Below are 18,965 nucleotides of genomic sequence, written 5' to 3'. Positions count from 1 at the left end.
GGGGTTTGGGGGGGTGGTTAATACTGACCTCCATAAGGCTGTTTACCCTTTGGATTTTCACTGAAATTTTATTTATAGAGTTTTGCTCCTCCAACTTTATGCTGTACTGCTTTATGCTTGTCAGACTACGAAGAAAACCACCTCCTATTCTCCCCACTTCCCACTGACCTGCCGCAAACTTACGGCCACATAGTTCTGCAGTTCTGTAATACTTCTACAACTTTGATCATCCTTGGCTTTATCCAAATCATCAGTAAACATTATACTTCACCTAGGCTTCTCAACACTACAGTTGCCATTTTCCTAATCTGTTATTCCATGTTAGGATTAAATAAAACCACGGGCAAATTTTTTGTCAGCTGTCTGTACTGCAATTCACAACAGTGCTAGCCACACAATGCCTATCTACTTTAGTGCAGTCAAGCCCTACCGGCAAGTCCCAGGAAGACAAGGAAAAACTCACCAACATTTCTTTCCTCCTAAATCTTTTGGGTCAAGCAAAAGTTCTGGAGCCTGGTGTGCAAAGTCCATGATCTACTCTGTCTTCTAACCAGATCTCTTGGAAGTTTTGGGGATTCAGAGGGAGAGTGTGGTACAGGAGAAAGCATGCTCCAGCTTCTCACACTGAGAAAGATTCTCCTAGGAAATCTGTAGCATCTATGGGAAAATGTCCCAGGTGGCCAATATGTGTCTCTTACACAACCTGTGTGGTCATTTCTTCCATTCTGGCCTTCCCTCCACTTCCAATAGCACAAGGGACATGGCTTTGGATAAACTGGATAAATATACACTGTATACTCTGATGTTCTCACACGGCACACAGACACTGTACTACAGCGTAAGGTACACTGCGGCCAAATGACATACAGGAGGGTACGCAAGAAGTGGAAGGAGACAGAATTCTGTGCACATGGAAAAGCTGAGTTCATTCACTTTTCTGTAGAAATACTGGTTAAATCCTATTTAAATAGAGTTACTTGGTTTCCCCAATTTTTTGCAAGGTCCATCCTGAACGATGAAAATGATGAGATGCCAAAGGCTACACTTCAACACTCTGTAATCAGTAACTTTTAGCCGCCGTTAACAGAAAAGCTCTAATCATGTTTCTTATTAAATTATTGACCTCTTTCATTCAATTATCATATGGTCTACTTGCCTGGTCACAGAGTAATCTAGAACAGATGACTAAACACTTTACAAAGTCTACTTTTTTTCACTTAAAAGACACGTGGGAGAAGAAATGTGCCAACAACATCCATTTGATGGAGACAAGTCCATTTTATAGGAGAAACAGACTTCAGTTCTGCTGATGAGCTCTAAGTGCTCAGGTCACCATGGAGGGTTGGGGTCTAGGTTTGCCACCTTGCTCGGCTTCATTATTTTCGCAATTGCGGTGAAACCTGTTAATAGCGGGCTGATGGAAATTTGACCTTGCTCACAATTGACTATAAGATTCACTTCAGTTCCTGTGAAGGCAATCTTCCTGAACTGAGTTTTTAACTGGTTTTCTCAAATGACTGTGTTAGTGGTTGGGGCTGCATCACTGCAATCTGTGGGAGTTTTGTTGTTGGTAACAATGTCTCCGAGGAAACAGCAGACAGTGGAGATCTATCTCTGTTTCCTGGTAAGGGTTTTTGGCTTTCTATCCAGCTTCCTTTCCTGTTGATAGAGATGACTTATCTGAAGTGTTTGGTTAGTTTTAAATCAGTATGGTTCTGTCAAAAAAAAAAAAAAAAAAAAAAAATTGTTCAACAAAGCCAGCAGAAAAAAAAATAAAAATAGCTCCTGTAGAGTTCATCTCACACAAACCCATGCCTAATAAGCCATTTGGTCACTGAAATGACACCTGCAACATTCTCCCTTAGGATTTTAGTTAGCAGTGTTGAACATTTGGGCCACTATATTTAGCATATTCCTGCTTTTGTTTGTGCTTCTGAATTACACAGTATTCAGAACCTGCCAGTATTACTGAGTATACTGCAGGCTCTTCACTGTTTCTGATCACTCTGCAAGGAGATTAAATATAATGAAGAATGACTGTTAACAATAAATTCCTATTTACATTGTCTGTAGGTACTTTGGAAAGCTATTTATGGTAATTTCTTCATATGCTGTAACACAGAAATGTAGCACAGTAGAATAAATTAGTCCTAGACTCATAATGAGATTTTTTTTTTATATATATATATCTCATTTTGAATGTAGGCATGCAAGTGTTGGAAGGTGCTTCAGAAATATGTTGACAGATTAAAAATAGATTATTTTTTTTTCTTGGGGTATCACTAAAAATTTCTTCCAAAATGGAAGCAGAGAAATAAATATTTGGAATCTATCAATTTTTGCAATCCTTTTTTCCTCCTTATAAGTCTTTAAAGTGAAACAGGAACTACAAATGAATCCAAGTAGCGCATTTAGATCGATCTCGGTCAAACAGCCTGAACCAGTGTTGATCCTACTGAACGATGCACTGAGAAAGCTGATTATATAATCTTTATATGGGGATGGGTGGAAGGAAGAGACAGCTGTTTCTAGTGAATAGTTTAAAGCTCTGCCTGAGAGAAAACATCCTTGGTTTTCATCAGAGAGGACAGAAAAGAGTCATTTCAGTGACTTCTGGTGCAAACACTAGGCTCTCAACACAGAAGGCCACCATTCTTCATACTAGAAATACTTTATCATTTGTGCAATTATGATCAATAATTGCCATAGGATTAGCTTTGTTTCTTCCAGTTTAACAAAATTAATAAACAATCTCTTGTATACTATCTTCTATTCTGACAATCTGCAACAATGTGACCAAATTAGGGAAGAAACAGCTACAGCAACTAGAGATACATGCAAAGATGCAAGTTACTGCAGTTAGACATCTTGCATGGGTGCTCCATCTCCAGTTCTGTGCTATGGCAAGTGTAATGGTTTTCTAAGGAGTGTTGTAATCCCAGACTTCTTCTAGATGTAAAAGACAAAAAGGAAAGGACCACACCTGGCCTTTTGAGAGCATCACTTAAGCAAAAAAAAGACTAAGATAACTGTTTATATCACTACATCATAATAAAGTCATGTAAGACATTCCCACATCCTGTGTATTCTATCATCGACAGTCCAACGCTATACACAAAATAGCAGCCTGGGATCCATACTACATGCTGTAGTACACGTCTCTTGCAGTCTCCCAGGTCCTGTACGTTAAAGGTCAGCTTCTCAGCCATGAACTGTCTAAAAGGTTTGGAGAGACAGAAAGAGGCACAAAGATACAGACATAGTTTCACCATTATGGGGTCTTTTTACTCTGATTCTTGTCCCAACATAGTCTAAGGCAGTCTTATGCATGTCCTCAATTACCCCAGTTGCTTGTGGTCTCCATCAGTCACTTGATCATTACCTGGGCACAGAACCATTCAACACTCATCTGATTTGCCCCCCAGCATAAACCTTTGACAATAGGTTACCAGTCTGCTATTCCAATCAACTGAAGCTAAGGATTAGTCCAGACCCAGGCACAGCCAGATCACAGCTGAGAATCTGGCCTTTGATTTTTACTTGTCACCTGCACAGAAATGCTAACCATTTGCCTAGCCAGATGGATCTGGACAAACATTTTTAGATTTATTGCCAGCATATCTTCCACCCATTCTGGTGAAAAGAACATTTCTGATGAAGATTTCTATCAGGTTTAAACTATTCAATTCTTTAATAAAGTTGCCTGCTTGCATATTGCAATTTGAGCCACTAAGAAAAGTGCCTATCTATGCCATAGCTTAAGAGAAACAAACAGATCATAAACAAACTTTTTTTCCCCAGGCTCCACCTAGAAATTTTCTTTTCTTATTTATGTCACAGCATTCCTTCACAAAAGGGTGTCTCTCATTCACTCAAAGATGTGCCACAGCCATGCTCATCAAAGCACAGGAAAATTTGTTTTGCTTAATTTTGAGGCCACTTTTAAAACTGTGTTGAAAATTTAACTTGACTCAAACATTATATAAGGGGTGGTGGTGGGGAAATACATGTTCAAAGGAAATCAGAGGAGTGTGACGGAAAAATGGGGGGGGGGGGGGGGGGGCAGAACAACAACAAAACCCAACAAAGCATCCAAAGAAAGAAAAAAGGATTCAAATAAAAAGTTGAACATTGTGGGCCTGGTCCTCACTTACCACAACAGATGTAATTTAGGAATAAATCCACTCAAGCTGGTCAGCAAGGTCAAAGAAGAATCACACACTTAAGATCACCTTACCAAACAAAAAACTCCAATTTTGAGAATTACATCGGATTTCAGATTTTACAATGTTCACTCATTCTTATTTTGGAGTGAGAATTTCCCAGGTTGCAACGCAAAATAATGCTTAGTAAAAATATATGGAGCTCTACAACTCCTTTGCATAACTTTTCTGGAGTTGCACTCTCCCAGGCTGGACTCTCTTTTCTTTTCCCACTGTTCATTTTCTTCCCCCTCATTTTGCCAATTTTAATCTAGCAGGGAAAGTCCTTGTCTAGCAAGCACTGTCAAAATATTCAGGACATGGACCTTGCACTCCAAGAATGCAATGCTGTGTCCAGACAGCAGTGCTGGGTGCCTCAGGGATTTGTAGTAATCAACATGCATATTCCTAGCAGTCAAGGTGTGTTCCACTGCACAGCTGTGCACCTCTGCCTTTGATTTGTTTCAGGTGCATATTCCTCCCAAAGGCAAGTTCTGTGTAGCCAGAGAAGTCTGTCTGAAGAGAGTGATGGTTCACTGCTAGCTGAAGGGAGGAAGACAAATCTGTTACCCATTACTCTGGTAGGAGTTAACTAATTATCCCCAATAACTCCAGCCTTTACAATGGGAAAGTAGCACACAGCTTTTATAAATAAGAATTATTGACCTTTTTAAATAGTTTCAAAAGAAGAAACTCTGCATCAAATGTAAGTATAATTTAGGAACTACTACATAGCAGCAAAACTACATTAGACTTTCCGATTTTTCCATGGTATCCTTGGATAGATACACCACCCAGTAGACCATGTTAAATGCTCCGAAGGTAACAGGAAATAAAATGCGTGCATATTTGTCTATCTTACTCGTGCCAGAATGGGCGGCGGGGGGAGCAGGTGGTGTGACAGCAGATGGCTTTGCAGATGCTCCTAATGCATTGGGTGTGGTGGTCTGAATCTGCTCCAGTCTAGATCCAAGCAAGTGCTGAATGGAAGGGGATCCAGCTGTGGCATGCTGGGATACAAATCCAGTTAAAATTGGGGTAGAAGGAGGAGCTGGAGGGGTAGCTCTTGCAGAAGATAATGTCTCTGATGCATTGATGCGTGTGAAAGGGTTGGGACTTGATGCAGAAAGGGAGTGGGGTGTAATGTCAGAAGACCCCTGAGCTACAGAGGGAGGCTGGATGGAGCTGTGCCTTGTGTCAATTCGGCTCCCACCATCAGCTTCAGACTGTACTGTGGCATTCGTTCTTTTCCTCACATTTGAATTGGCATCTGTACTCTGCAAAGTTACAAAAAAATACTAGTCATTCTTAAACACTTAAACAGAAGCAATGGAAACTTTATAATCAAGCACTATCAGAGTACTACTCACAAATATAACCAGTAGCTTGATCCTGAGGCACAAAGATACTGCATGCTCATGAAAATAGATTTAATAGCATATAAAGCGATAAACAAGAGTTCCTTTTACCTGTGGCTGGAATACCAGGGTGGGCACATCTGATGCATCACACTCCATGTGATGTGGTACCTATGCAAACTTAATACCATGAGGCTAATAATTCTTGGGTTAGAATCAGGGTTTTTTTCCAGGCTCATGCTCAGAATAAAATTCTCTGATGTTTACTTATTTCTCTGATGATATAAAAACATTCTAGATGCAACTTACCAGCCATGATGGTTTACTTCTGCTTTATATCTCCAGAAAAGTAACTAACATGTATTAGGAACTCTAGTCTGTCTTCTAAAGTAGATGCTATTAAAACACAAGTATTTACCAAATCAAGTTACCACATTGCTGCTCTTTCAGAAATAAAGGCAGTGTTTTTTCACATCAACCACAGGCAATAAGTTCTCCAGCTGCAATTGAACCAGTGAATAAATCAGTCTTTCATCAGCTACTCTTTTCCATTAATTAACTAAGAAAAGTGCTGAACTCTCCATCACTTGATGTCTTCAGGCAAGTCTGGATGTCTTTCTGAAAGATACACTTAAGCCAAATAGTACTTATTAGGCTGGATGAGAAACCGAAATACAGATAAGGAAGTACAGGTGGGAATCCAGCAGAGTTTAATATTTTACTGACTTCTGGGAGTGGGACTCAGGCTCTGCCTTTCTTCTCCGTATTTAAGAGGAAGCCTAACATCTCCTGAACCTCCTTCTGGAAAGGTACCTGAAGAACAGACTTTTGAACCTTCAGCCCTGCATCTAAAATATAAAACATATTATATTTTAGATATAATATGTGAATATATTTTGTGCAAAGACTCAGGGCTTTCCAAAAGACAAAGATTTAATGGCAGATAGGGTACATATACTCAACTGCAGCAATACAGGTCTAAATACAGGCAGGACCAAACAATCACTTGTTGTATATCAAAAATAACTTTTTGCACCTCTCTGATGATACTGTTCCCAAGCACTGCCCTGCACCACACCTGCTGCTGTGCCTTTGGCTCCCTTTCCCTTCACCCCTACCAGAGAGCCCTGCCAAAGCTCACCGCACAAGTAAAAGGGACAGAAAGTGGGCAGTGATCTCTCTTCCCTCCTTCATCCAACAGCAGTTCTACCCAGCTAAGTCCCAGAGAAGTAACGGAGAACAACTCAGGTGTTATTCAAGGTACTAGTACCTTGAGTAGTGAGAAGAGTGACAACCATGTCTGTCTGCTACATCAGTTGTGCTTGGCTGTTTAGCTCGAAGAAACAGAGAAATGGGAGCTGAAAAAACCCTGAAAAAATAATAATTAAAAAAAAAAAAATATCACTTGACATCTCCAGTACTCCCATCATGGCCAGAACGTTGGTCCTAAATCCTGTTAATTGCAGTACAAATCAGTGACTGGCAATACCGTTGGCCTGAATTTATCTGAAGCTGTCACAGCTATATGCCAGTTCACGGCTGATGTATTTGCCAGTTCATGGTTGATATATCAAAGAAGCCCTCTTCGGTTTCAGAGTTTTCCTTCTTGCATAGAAGCGTGGCAATCCCTTTCATTTATTTTTCTGCATCTGCAATCCGATGAAGCAGAGGACTGGAATAAACACCAGAGGAAACTGGTATTTTGTGAAAGAAACACTAATTGTGCTGTTTGAAAGAGAAGCCTGACTCACTCTCTGGGAAGTGTAGAAGTACACACAGGTGTGCAATTTGGATACTTTTCACATTAGGGTTGTCAATGACCCAGGAATAGTAAAGCAGCTATCAAGACTGCTAAACTGAAATTATAAAGTACAATCAGGACAGGAGTGCATTTGCTAGAGACTTGGTAATACCTGATGGAGTACTGCATGTTTCTTGAAGGCTTGCAAAGTTAAGCAGATGCAAGTCATCGACGTTCACTGTCCAAAACAATAGCTCTGTGCTATGGAGAAGCTGGCACTAGAGTCATTCTGAGGAGATCAGTTTTACCTTCTACGTGCAGATCCTTGGACAACCTGGCTTTGCTCAAGTAAAATTCTCCCATCATAAACCTCTCAAGCAGTGCCTGGGGAGCAAAAGCTGGGACAGGGGTTGTAAAGTAGATCTACACTGGAATGAAGACATGTCTCGCTTCCCTCCTGCTCTCTGCCTACATCGGACCAGTAGCTTAGAGGTGGTGCTGCTGGAGAATAGAAGTACCACATCTTCAATCACTCCAAGCGCAACCATAAAAGAACAGTCCCAAGAGTAGAACAGAGAATTAAGCGCAATTCACAGAGGCACCATTTAACACTCCTGCTCATTTGTACTGTCACCTGTTTTCAACAGCAACCTCAGTATCCTTCCCTGCTGTGCATCATCAACCACAGACACTGGTAAGACAGACAGGTAACAGCCAGGCTCCTTCTCACATTAGAGTCATCTCCATTTCTTTTGTGGGAACTTGTTTCCATTGATACTTTTCCATAATACCTCCTCTTCCCCCCACATTGGCCGTCATCTACGTGACCAAACAAGACCTGTTGCTATTTAATCCACTACTCATGTCCCATTACAGTGTTTATTCTAGAATAAAGTTATCTATACTATTTCAAATGTAATAGTTTGGATTTGTGTTCTTGAATATTGAACCTTGTCCTTGAAACGTACTGAAACAAGCACGTTTCAAGGAGAGAGATGTTACATTACACACAGAAAAGCAGGGGCTTTGGCCACTGCTGGGGCAGCCTGTTAACCATTAATACTCACTCTAACAGTGCTGGGACCAACTTAAATATTGGAGGTGGAAAATCTCCAGGGTCAGTCCTTAGCTCCAATACCTTATGCACCCCAGAGGCCCTGTCTGAGGGGAACACATTCCAACTCCTGTCCCCAGTAGGTTTTGCAGAATCAGCATGCAGCAGCAAAACAAGAGGCAGGCAGCCTGCCCCACTGCTTCCTCTTTTAACATGGCAGCTGTATCACTCCCACTGTGAGTGGTGAGCACCCAGCTCCGTGCCCTGTCAAAGCTGAGCAGAATGCACGCTCATCGCCAGGGTGGCCTCGCCAGCACATTGCCCACCACCTCCCCTCATACATCCTTTTCCTGCACTTGCCGTACTCAAGACTGTATCATGAAAATACCTCATTCTCCTCCTTCAGAGCACTTGGGTATCTTTCCTTTTTGGTTTCTCCAGTTGAAAAGTTTCTAGCAAAAATTCTTATTGATTGTACACGTATGACCCCTATATATTCCTCTATTCAATGTTATAAAGATAACTCATTTCTTCCTAGATTAGTCTATGCCTCCTCCATACTGATGCTATCTCACAACTCTACATCATCTGAAGATTAGTGCCAAGGTCACTAATAAAAACATTAAACAAGGCTGATGCCATGGCCAAGCCTTAACAAACCAAATTCTGTTGACATCAGCAGAAGTCAGGTTAACCACTACATTGCAAAACATAGTAAAATGCATCATTCAGTTTGTACTAAGCAAAACATTCCATAGACATTTCAGCTATGGTGCATACCCCAAGTAAAAGGATATTGTGATAATAACAATCTGACTGACAAAATGATATACATAGGTAAAGCACTTGCTGCCTCCCAAAATTATATTACCTAGTCTTTTTAAAAACAACAGCAAGAAACACAAACCTACTGCCTACCAGTAGCATTTAGTTTGGAGGCATTGTATTGGGCTTGCGTGGCAAGGTTTTGGTAGCGAGCAGTCTACAGGGGTGGCTTCTGTGAGAAGCTGCTAGAAGCTTCCCCTATATCCGACAGAGCCAATGCCAGCTGGCTCCAAGATGGACCCACTGCTGGCCAAGGCCGAGCCCATCAGTGACGGCGGTAGTGCCTCTGGGATAACAGATTTAAGAAGGGGGAAAAAATGCTGCACAACAGAAGACTGCAGCCAGAGAGAGGAGTAAGAATATGTGAGAGAAACCACTCTGCAGACCCCAAGGTCAGTGAAGAAGGAGGGGGAGGAGGTGCTCCAGGCACCGGAGCAGAGATTCCCCTGCAGCCCGTGGGGAAGACCATGGGGAGGCAGGCTGTCCCCCTGCAGTCCATGGAGGTCCATGGTGGAGCAGATATCCATCTGCAGCCCAGAGAGGACCCCACGCCGGAGCAGGTGGATGCCCCAAGGAGGCTGTGACCCCATGGGAAGCCCATGCTGGAGCAGGCTCCTGGCAGGACCTGTGGCCCCATGGAGAGAGGAGCCCACGCTGGAGCAGGTTTGCTGGCAGGACTTGTGGCCCCACGGGGGACCCAAGCTGGAGCAGTCTGTGCCTGAAGGACTGCAGCCCATGGAAGGCACCCACGCTGGAGCAGTTCATGAAGAATTACAGCCCATGGGAAGGACTCACATTGGAGAAGTTCAAGGAGGACTGTCTCCCATGGGAGGGACCCCGCATTGGATCAGGGGAAGAGTGTGACAAGTCCTGCCCCTGAGGAGGAAGGAGCAGCAGAGACAACATGTAATGAATTGACCACAACGCCTATTCCCCATCCCCCTGCGCTGCTGAAGGGGAGGAGGAAGAGAAAATTCAGGAGTTAAGCTGTGCCTGGGAAGAAAGAAGGGGTGGGGGGAAGGTGTTTTAGGATTTGATTTTATTTCTCATTACCCTACCCTGATTTGATTGGTAATGAATTAATTTTTCCCCAAGTCAAGTCTGTTTGGGCTGTGACAGTAATTGGTGAGTCATCTCTCCCTGTCCTTATCTCAATCCATGAGCCTCTCATTCTATTTTCTGTCCCCTGTCCAGTTGAGGAGTGATAGAGCAGCTATGGTAGGCACCTGGCGTCCAGCCAGGGTCAACCCACCACAGGCATGAAAACAAGAAATAAAACAAGAAAATCAAACACAAGCCAAATTAAAATGCAACCCAAAAAATGAAGGGATTATCTGAGTAAAGATTCCTTTCTGAGGGCAAGTCAGGAAACCACTGAGTTATCCTGAACCAACAGAGAGCTGCACTAGTCCAGATGGAGCTCCACAGGAAATACTGAGTCCACATTTTTTACATTCCCACTCTAGATTGAGAAAAGATCTGATTTTCTGGAGGCATTTCAGTGAGGTTTCTGGGAGACGTTTAAAATGGTGTTGCTCAGGAATGCAAAATGGGAGCCTGGAAGCTACCATAAAATGGAGTATATTACAGCATGCAATGCCAGCCTTAATACATTTGATAAAGATTGCCTTTCTATAAACACAACAACTTGCTGCTTACATAAATGATGCCTCACCCTTCCTTTGAAATAGCCTGTCATTCTGACTTGGTCCAACCAAGCCCACACTTCACAACAACCACCAAGCCAAAAGTTGTAAGTACTTTGCTTTGCTGTACCCTCCTTCAAGAGGAAACCTTCTTGCTGTTGATCCTGTCAGGAGAATTCAGCCTCTGAACCTTAACTGGCAGAAACACTATGGATGAGAGTTTCAAAATCCTGGACGATTCAAGAGCACAATTCCTGTCCATGCATAGACAAAGTCCTCAAGAGTTCTGACAATAATCTAAGAATATGTATTTTGATATAATCGTAGGACGTCTTCATTGAATAAAGGTCTGTGGTTGGCTAGGATACGTTAATGACAAGAATCTACAGCACCGATCTCCTATTTGATTTTTAACAGCCAAGATTGGCAACAGTGAAAGCTAAGTTTCAGCCCCCATGGGACTTCAAACATTTATCACCAAGACTTTTAATTAGGGACACTAAAAGGTACAACATGCCAGAAGCAGATAGGTGACTGCACTAACAAAAGGAATTGACCAAACACAGGGAAATGCAGACTCCAGACTTTTTCAGGAGAGATTGATAATCACTCCTTCTTTCTATCCAAATGAATTTTTCATTAGTCTACACAATTAAAAAAAAAAGCTCAGTACAAGAGATTTAGAAAGTTCCCATCCTATGCATATTTTACTGGGGAGGCGGGGGAGCATAGGATAGGACAGGAGGTTCAAATTCTGTCAGACAAATTCTGCCATAAGCATGCAGTATGCAAAAAGCTTTTGAAATATTTATTGTATTAAGAAGCATAGAGATCTTGCTTTAATTTTAAGCATCACATGCTATTTTGCATGGTTTTTATCTTTAAAAGAACTGAAGTGGGAAAGATACATTCAGTACAAATTCTTCCTATGTAAAAAGTCCTGATGTAAGATGACCTTTTGCTAGTCCCAGAGCAGAAAGTCCATTTTATTTGGCATGAAGATAGGATAACTAAACCAATCTCCTTGCAGGCATGTGTAAAATGCGGTAATTAATGCTGTATCCCTCCCTTGACAAGTGGATTCACGTGCAATTGACCATGGATAATACAATGAAGGATGCTGTTAGCATACTTCAGGATAAATCTATACAATTTAAATACTGTGGCAGATTTGTGGAGCAAGTTTGATGGTCAGCTTCTATGACAGAACGTATAGAACAAAAAAACCCCTACAACACATCTATTGCCAAAAATCAATTCATAGATCATTTGCTTTTCCATTTAAGCTCAACTTTGATGGATACTGCTGTTTACTACCACACTAAAATGGTGCACAAATATGAGTCAATCTAAATTCTTCAATATTTAACAAGGTTTGCACACTATAAACAGCTGCTCACATAATGTGGAAATTCTGAAACTTTCTCTAAGCCTACATAAGCCTTGACTTTAGCCAAAAAAATAAAGTACTGGATTGTTTTGTATGTATTACCAGTTTTTGACAAGCAAGCCAATTTTGCACTTCAATGAAGTCAAGATTGCAAATTTAGCATGAACTGAAGTAGCGTGCAGCAGCTGAGCTGAGATTCATGAGAAGAGGATCATCAGCACAGCAATATCCAATACTGAACTGACAAACTTAGTCATCTTGTTACAGAACAAAGAGAGCTGGTATCAACCACAGTGCATATTCCCTATGATAAGGCCAACCTAGAATCTGTAAAACAAACAAGAACGTTATTTAAAAGTCACATGCCAAGTCCTGGGGAGAATGCAGCAGTGATAAAAGTGATTACCTGGGCATCAGGCAACTTTATCCTTAGGACTGTATTTAAGAACATAAGCACTGCAAGCTGTGGGAAATCCTGGTGTTGGTACAGCACTGTACAGTTAGCTCCTTCATACAACTGAAGAGCATCTGCCTATAGCCTGTCAGTGCTCTACACAGCAGCTTTAAATCAGTCTCTGCAATTTTAAATTGATTCATAGTTTATATGATGGATACATCCTGTTGGGATGTGAATCCAAAATAAGCAGTTCCTACTGCCTGAGCTAACAGAGAATCAGTAGTACTCAGTGCCAAAAATCCCCTTCATAGGCCCTCTGGGCACTAGGAAACACAGCCATCATCAGCCGCTGATAAACAGGTACACATTAAAACTAGGACCACGTATTTGCAATATAATTCAGAGGTATTCTTTTAATCCGCCTCAGCACTCTTTGGAAAATAGCTCAGCAGTCCTGGGGTTGGATATATAGACACTTCAGGAGACCTGCATCAGCTTCATCCTACAACAGACCTTTACAGCACCATTGTGCAAGGTCCCAGGGCTGCTTTTGCACCATTTGTTTACTTAAACAGAGAGCTCATTGCTGCAGGTCAATACATTTTCTAGATTTGTAGCAGATCTTTGGCACAGGATATCACTAAAGTGGTATCTCTCTCTGAGACAGAGGCAGTACAATATTTAAAGCAGTAGCATCTATTTTCTCAGGGATAAATTCACAGCAGAATTTAAAAGTCACAACACCACCATCTGGTACCAGTCCTAGCAGGAGAGGGCTAACACTTTGACAGCCAGCAAGCAGCTGTCAAGGCTGGAGAGAAATGCCCTGGGTAGGATCACAGCCTAAATTACATGCCTGTGCAGAAGCAGCCATCCAACCCAGCACTTTCAGCTCTGAGCTCTTTCCTGAAGCTACATAGCTAAGTCGCACTGTAAAAAGTCACTCACAAAAAGACTCTGTCCTCCTCTATAGTAACCCAGTGACCAGGATGGGAACATAGGTTTGGTGATAGGAGACCTCTTCTCAAATCTGCCCTGACTGTAACAGGGATATCAACGCAGGCTTCGCACATCTCAAGTGCTTCCCCACCAGGCTACTCGATATTCTAGGACAAGTGCTCCTCACTCCATGTTATGGATATTGCATTCTGCACACTTCAATCTCACCCTCCCATTGCAGTGCATGCACAGACAAGCTGGCTCCAGAATCAATTCCTCTCCTTCTCCCTGGCCCCATATAAATTATTTAACATAACAAGAGCGGCTTCAATAGGAACTTAACATCCCATGGACTACCTAGCAGTCTGGTTACTAACACAATTCTCCAAGACAGAAGGGACAGGACTCAAGCCTGCTCAGACTCCCACGTGGAGTTTGTGGGAGGCCGTATCTACTAGGCATGCTGGCCATTCAGATGAAACAGAGTAGGTATCTTTTCCACCTAAGATGCATGGCAAACACTTTGGAAGCTGCAAGTCAGTTCTGTACATGCCTACCCAGGGAAATTTAGTAACTAAGCCTTTCAGGTGCCTAATCACCATTTTAGATACTTAATCTCCCTAAGTAAAAAACAAAACAAAACAAAACCCAAAACCAGAAAAACCAACTAAAAAAAAAACCAAACAAACCCAAAACCAAACCAAAACCAACCTGAAAAGGCTACCACAATCAAAGCAGTTTTAAAATTGCACAGAAGAATTTTAATTGTTTATTAGAATAATCAAGCATATAACAAAGACGTGTTACTATAATGAAATCAGAAGTGAACAGTAAATAAACATCTCTATGCCTCGCTGTTAATTTTGCAAGACTAAGATAAGAGCCTTCCATGACAGCACTGTTAAACCTTCAACAACACGCAGGTAAATTAATATATTTATTATATATTAAGGTCAGTGATGTGCTATATGAAAGCATAGGTTTCCCAAATTGGGAGATCTCAATGAATTCAAACAAACTCATGCAAAAATTGGAAGGCTTAAAGCAACCAAAAGTCTGGCATTACCTATTGTTTAGCTGCAACATGAAAATTGTTTGTATGGTAATTGAGTAATATTTTCCTATTAAACTCTACCACCGCGTTTTTTGTCCTTATCATTCCTTCCTAAGAAAACAGTCTGTTCTTCTGGGAGGACATTAGATAGCCTGCCAAATTCACACCATTTGACATTTACCAGGGAAGTAGCATGTTGTCATCAGTGTAAATAATGCTGCTTGTCCCAAATCCCACTGAGTCACCATATTGCCATGCTGCTAGCAAATGCACAACTTGGAGGAGAAATCTACCATGTTTTACTATTATGTTGTAGAGCCAGTCAATCAAAATTTTACTGGAATAGTACTAGAGATTTTGGTTTGCCTTACAGAGCCCTGGAATATGACCAATATGCCACAAAATACAATGAATTCTAGTCCATAGCTTTAGCAGTGCAATAAGCAATGCAGATTATTTGGAAGGGGAAAAGTGAGGGGAGATAAGCTATAAGAGCCAGTCCACCATCTATATTGCTCATTTTGCAATCTGAATCATGTGATGGGAAGAGAGGTAAGAAGAGCACTCCATCTTATGTTCCACCATTAGACAGGCCTAAAAGTGCACAATGTGGAAGAAAAGTGAATTCAAGGTTATTAAAGAGACATAAATTAGAAGAACCTTTTTACAAAAAATGGATGCCAAATAAACCCATTCATCCGTATGATGCTTAAGAGCCATATACTTGCATACATACATGTATGTTTGTATATGTAAGTATGCATTTATATGGTTCTTATGCACTGGTGTGCACAATCCTTAAAGGTTTTATTTGTAGCATGACAAAAATGAAAGAACTGAAAACATAACTACGGGGGGGGAGGGGTGCAGGGGGAGATAAATCTGTTAGGATAGGTCATGTGTTAACCAACTGCGGAGGTGCTCTGTATAACATCTATGAAAGGAAGAAGAACAGCTGATTAGGGACCAATGACCTTCATTATCTTCTGTATCTTTCACTTTTCCATGACCTTAAAGCTGCGGTTAAATTTGCTTCAGTAGTTTGCTGAAAATGCCTTAAACACTCATTGCCTCATAGATTTTCCCAAGCCTCTCAACGTTTATTTCTTCTGACTCCAATTTTCCCAGTGTAAAAATGAAGTCAGCTAGAAATCTCACACAGCTGTGAAACTCAATTGCAATTTGGTGTCATTGGGCTCACCAGTATTCAAAACTCCTTGTGGAGGGGAAACAAAACTGAAATTTAAATATAAATACAGAAAAAGGTTTAAGCAGAAAATATTAAGAGCCTCATGTTCAAAGGCATCATTTCATACTAATCATCATAGGGAAAACTATAAACTCCCTGACAATTTGCATTATAAGGGATGCTGAACAATCTGAAAATTTTACCCCTGTCACCATACAGGTTTGTTCTGACTTGGTGTTTCTGAAATGCTACCACATATTTTTTGAGTACTTAATGTTTGCCTCTACAAAAAAGAAAAAAAAAAAAAGGAAAGAAACTGCAATTAGATCGATATAAGACCTATCTTAATGCCTGCAACTGATAATTAGCATAAAAAGGTCTTTTATTATTAAACAGGAACATGTGTTGTTTATTCTAATGATGAAATCATAAGGAATATGGTTTTTTGGAGCACGGTAGGGGTTTTTTTTTCCAGTCGATCAGCACAATGACAGAGAAAGGCATTTAAGTGTATTTTTAGAATTAAAACCAATGGGGTTTAGTATTTTCTACAATAACTACTTGAAAGATTGACATTACTGAGCTATCCTTTGGCTTCCAAAATAAAAGCCTTATCCTAATACTATTTAAATTAAGTCTTCCAGTAACTACAGTAAACACTATCAGGTATTTGAGCATCAGATAAATAACAGCCAACCATATCCCTCATATTCCCTTGCTTACTATTGTGGTAGTTCACTGTAACACTTACAGAAAATTGAAGAGTGAGCAATTACCGCATTTCCTAGTAAGGGCTGGAGGAGATAGCACTCCAACAGGATTCTTTTTGTTTAGTTATAAATCAGATGTTGAAATCAAATTCCTGCTTTTTTTGTGCATATTAAAAAACAAACAAACAAACAAAAACAAACCAACAACAACCACCACCAAAAACCCACACAAACGAGCAAAAAAACCCCAAAGACATTTCCACTATCAATAAGAAAAAAATACTCATTCCCCAACTTGGAATTCCAACACACTTGTTTGTTTTATCAACACCCAGCCATTTTTACCTTCATTATAACTGAATTCTGGAATTCAATGGAGTTTACATCACAGTTAAGTTGGGTCAGAATCTAGCCGCAAACCTAATACTACGTTGCATGCTTCCAGTAATTACTCTGCTCTCTTTGCAGTAGACAAATGTTTCTACTTCCAGCGTAAATTTATTCCACAACTCAACCACGTTAAAGATAGAGCAATATCAGGTTCTTGGAAAGAGACCAAATTTTTTAATATAGCACTTTAATTTGTGATATTTAGAAAGACATACTATGTGAAATATTAAGAAAACCATTTTAAATTGTACACCCCACATTTATGTCCCAATCGTATCGTTTGAGCACATATTTAGCTTTATACATTGTGAGTAGTGCAACTTGCTGGGTAGGACTATCAAAGTCTAGTGAACCAAGTAAAAAACAAAATACCAAAAGAAAAACAACAGAAAAACCAAACAAAACTAAAGCAGCAACTGAAAATTAAAAAAAAGGAGGGGAACCCACAAAACATTGTACCTGAGCATCACAACTAATAAAATATTTTAAGAACCATTTTGGATCTATTCTATCTTCAGGTATCCAAACACTCAAAGTTCCCACTAAGTCACTGCAGCCTTACCCCAGGTAGTCATTCTCTTCTATCGTTCAAATAGCATTCACTACAAAATGTGCCAGTTGTTTATGACCTGCATCCATTCTCATCCTACTTAAACATGATGCTAGCATATTATGACTGTAAATCATCAACAGCAAAAATGTTGACTACTGAAACTAGAGGGACAGAAAATTGTTGACATGTCAAAGAAATTATTCACGAGGCACAGCAGCCTCCCTTTTTATGGTCCTGTCCTTATATTTGCAAGCACTCTACACATTTCTTGAGCCTGAAGTCCTTCATTAGGATCTGAGTTATAAATGCCACTGCCCTAAAAAAACCCTGAACCATAACACCCTAGGCAGTGCAGAAGTAGTGAAGCAGCAAAAAATTATTATTATATTTAAAAACTGAAATGCTGTTCCAACTGCAGGACTATTCAAAGTCATGCAGAGAAGGTAGGCTATGCATCCGCGTACAGGGTTCAGTAAACAGACCACCACTCTGTGGTCCAAGTACTGCCATTAAGATCTAGCTGCTCTTCAGATACCTCCCTCCACACATTAGGGGAGTGGGTTTAGCTCCACTTCTCTATTTGCTGGGACAGGGGAAGCTATTATTCTACTAGTCCAAGGAAGAGGCAAAGAAATTAAGTGGTACTACTCTAGATGTGGTACATTGTATGCATCTCTTCATTACAGAATACATCTACATATTCAAAAAGAAGTTTTGGTTCAAAGGCTAAAACTTCCACTTTCTCTTACAGTCTAAGCCTTAGACACAAGAGGATATCTGCTGCTCTTTCAGCATCAATCAACTTCAGGGATTAAGAACAGAAAAAGGGCACACACACACACACACACACTAAAAAAAGAAGTATCCAGACTATGGCCTCTGGATCGTACCCAGCCCATCAGAACAATTTATCTGGCCCAATCCTTGCTCTGGAAGTCATGAGATGGGGCACAGAGTTGGGCACGAGCTCTAGACAAATTGCTCTAGACATCTCTTCACCAAAAGCTGCCAAAGGATCCCCACTTTCTTCCCATCCCGCATCATGTAACTTGAGCTGTGTCCATCATATGACTAAAAGGCAAGTACTTCGTATGACAGAAAATAAATCTTAATCGCATGAAAGCACATATGCAGGTTGCCCACATGACAATGTTTCTTGTAAACTTGTTGTCAGGTACATGCTAGTCACATATCACCCCAGCATGGATGCTCCTATTAAGGACAGGAGTGTACACCTAAGTGGCAGTGAAGAGCTTGACCCTTGAGTTCCTCCATTAGACATTACAGGGCTTACTCAAGACAACGTGACACTTAACTGTCTTCAGAAAAGAGGGAGAAAGTTTAAGAGTTACAATCTACTTGTGACCAAGTATGAAGAAATTATTCCATTCAAAAGGTTCATTTGAGTCTGACCTGTTTTTTTTCAAGTTTCACGCTCTTTTAACAAACAGCTGAGGTTGAAGCTCATGTTAACAGTGTTTAGGAGCCTATTTTTTGAAGACTATTTTTCAGTAGCG

At 40.7% G+C, this 18,965-nt stretch overlaps 1 protein-coding gene across 1 annotated transcript in view; it reads right to left on the bottom strand.

Moving 5' to 3' along the window:
- Positions 1–4,228: 4,228 nt before the first annotated feature.
- GABRA4 (gamma-aminobutyric acid type A receptor subunit alpha4) overlaps positions 4,229–18,965 on the bottom strand; it is a 39,803-nt gene continuing 25,066 nt past the window's right edge. The window contains exon 9 of the mRNA XM_052780143.1: positions 4,229–5,479. Within this exon, the coding sequence (XP_052636103.1) occupies positions 4,946–5,479 (534 nt within the window). The 3' untranslated portion in view covers positions 4,229–4,945. The remainder of the gene's footprint in view (positions 5,480–18,965) is intronic.

Source organism: Harpia harpyja, chromosome 2, assembly GCF_026419915.1.
Source record: "Harpia harpyja isolate bHarHar1 chromosome 2, bHarHar1 primary haplotype, whole genome shotgun sequence".
NCBI classification, from domain to species: Eukaryota; Metazoa; Chordata; class Aves; order Accipitriformes; family Accipitridae; genus Harpia; species Harpia harpyja.
Note: the sequence above shows the minus strand (reverse complement) of the source record. Positions and strands in the feature narration are given on the sequence as shown.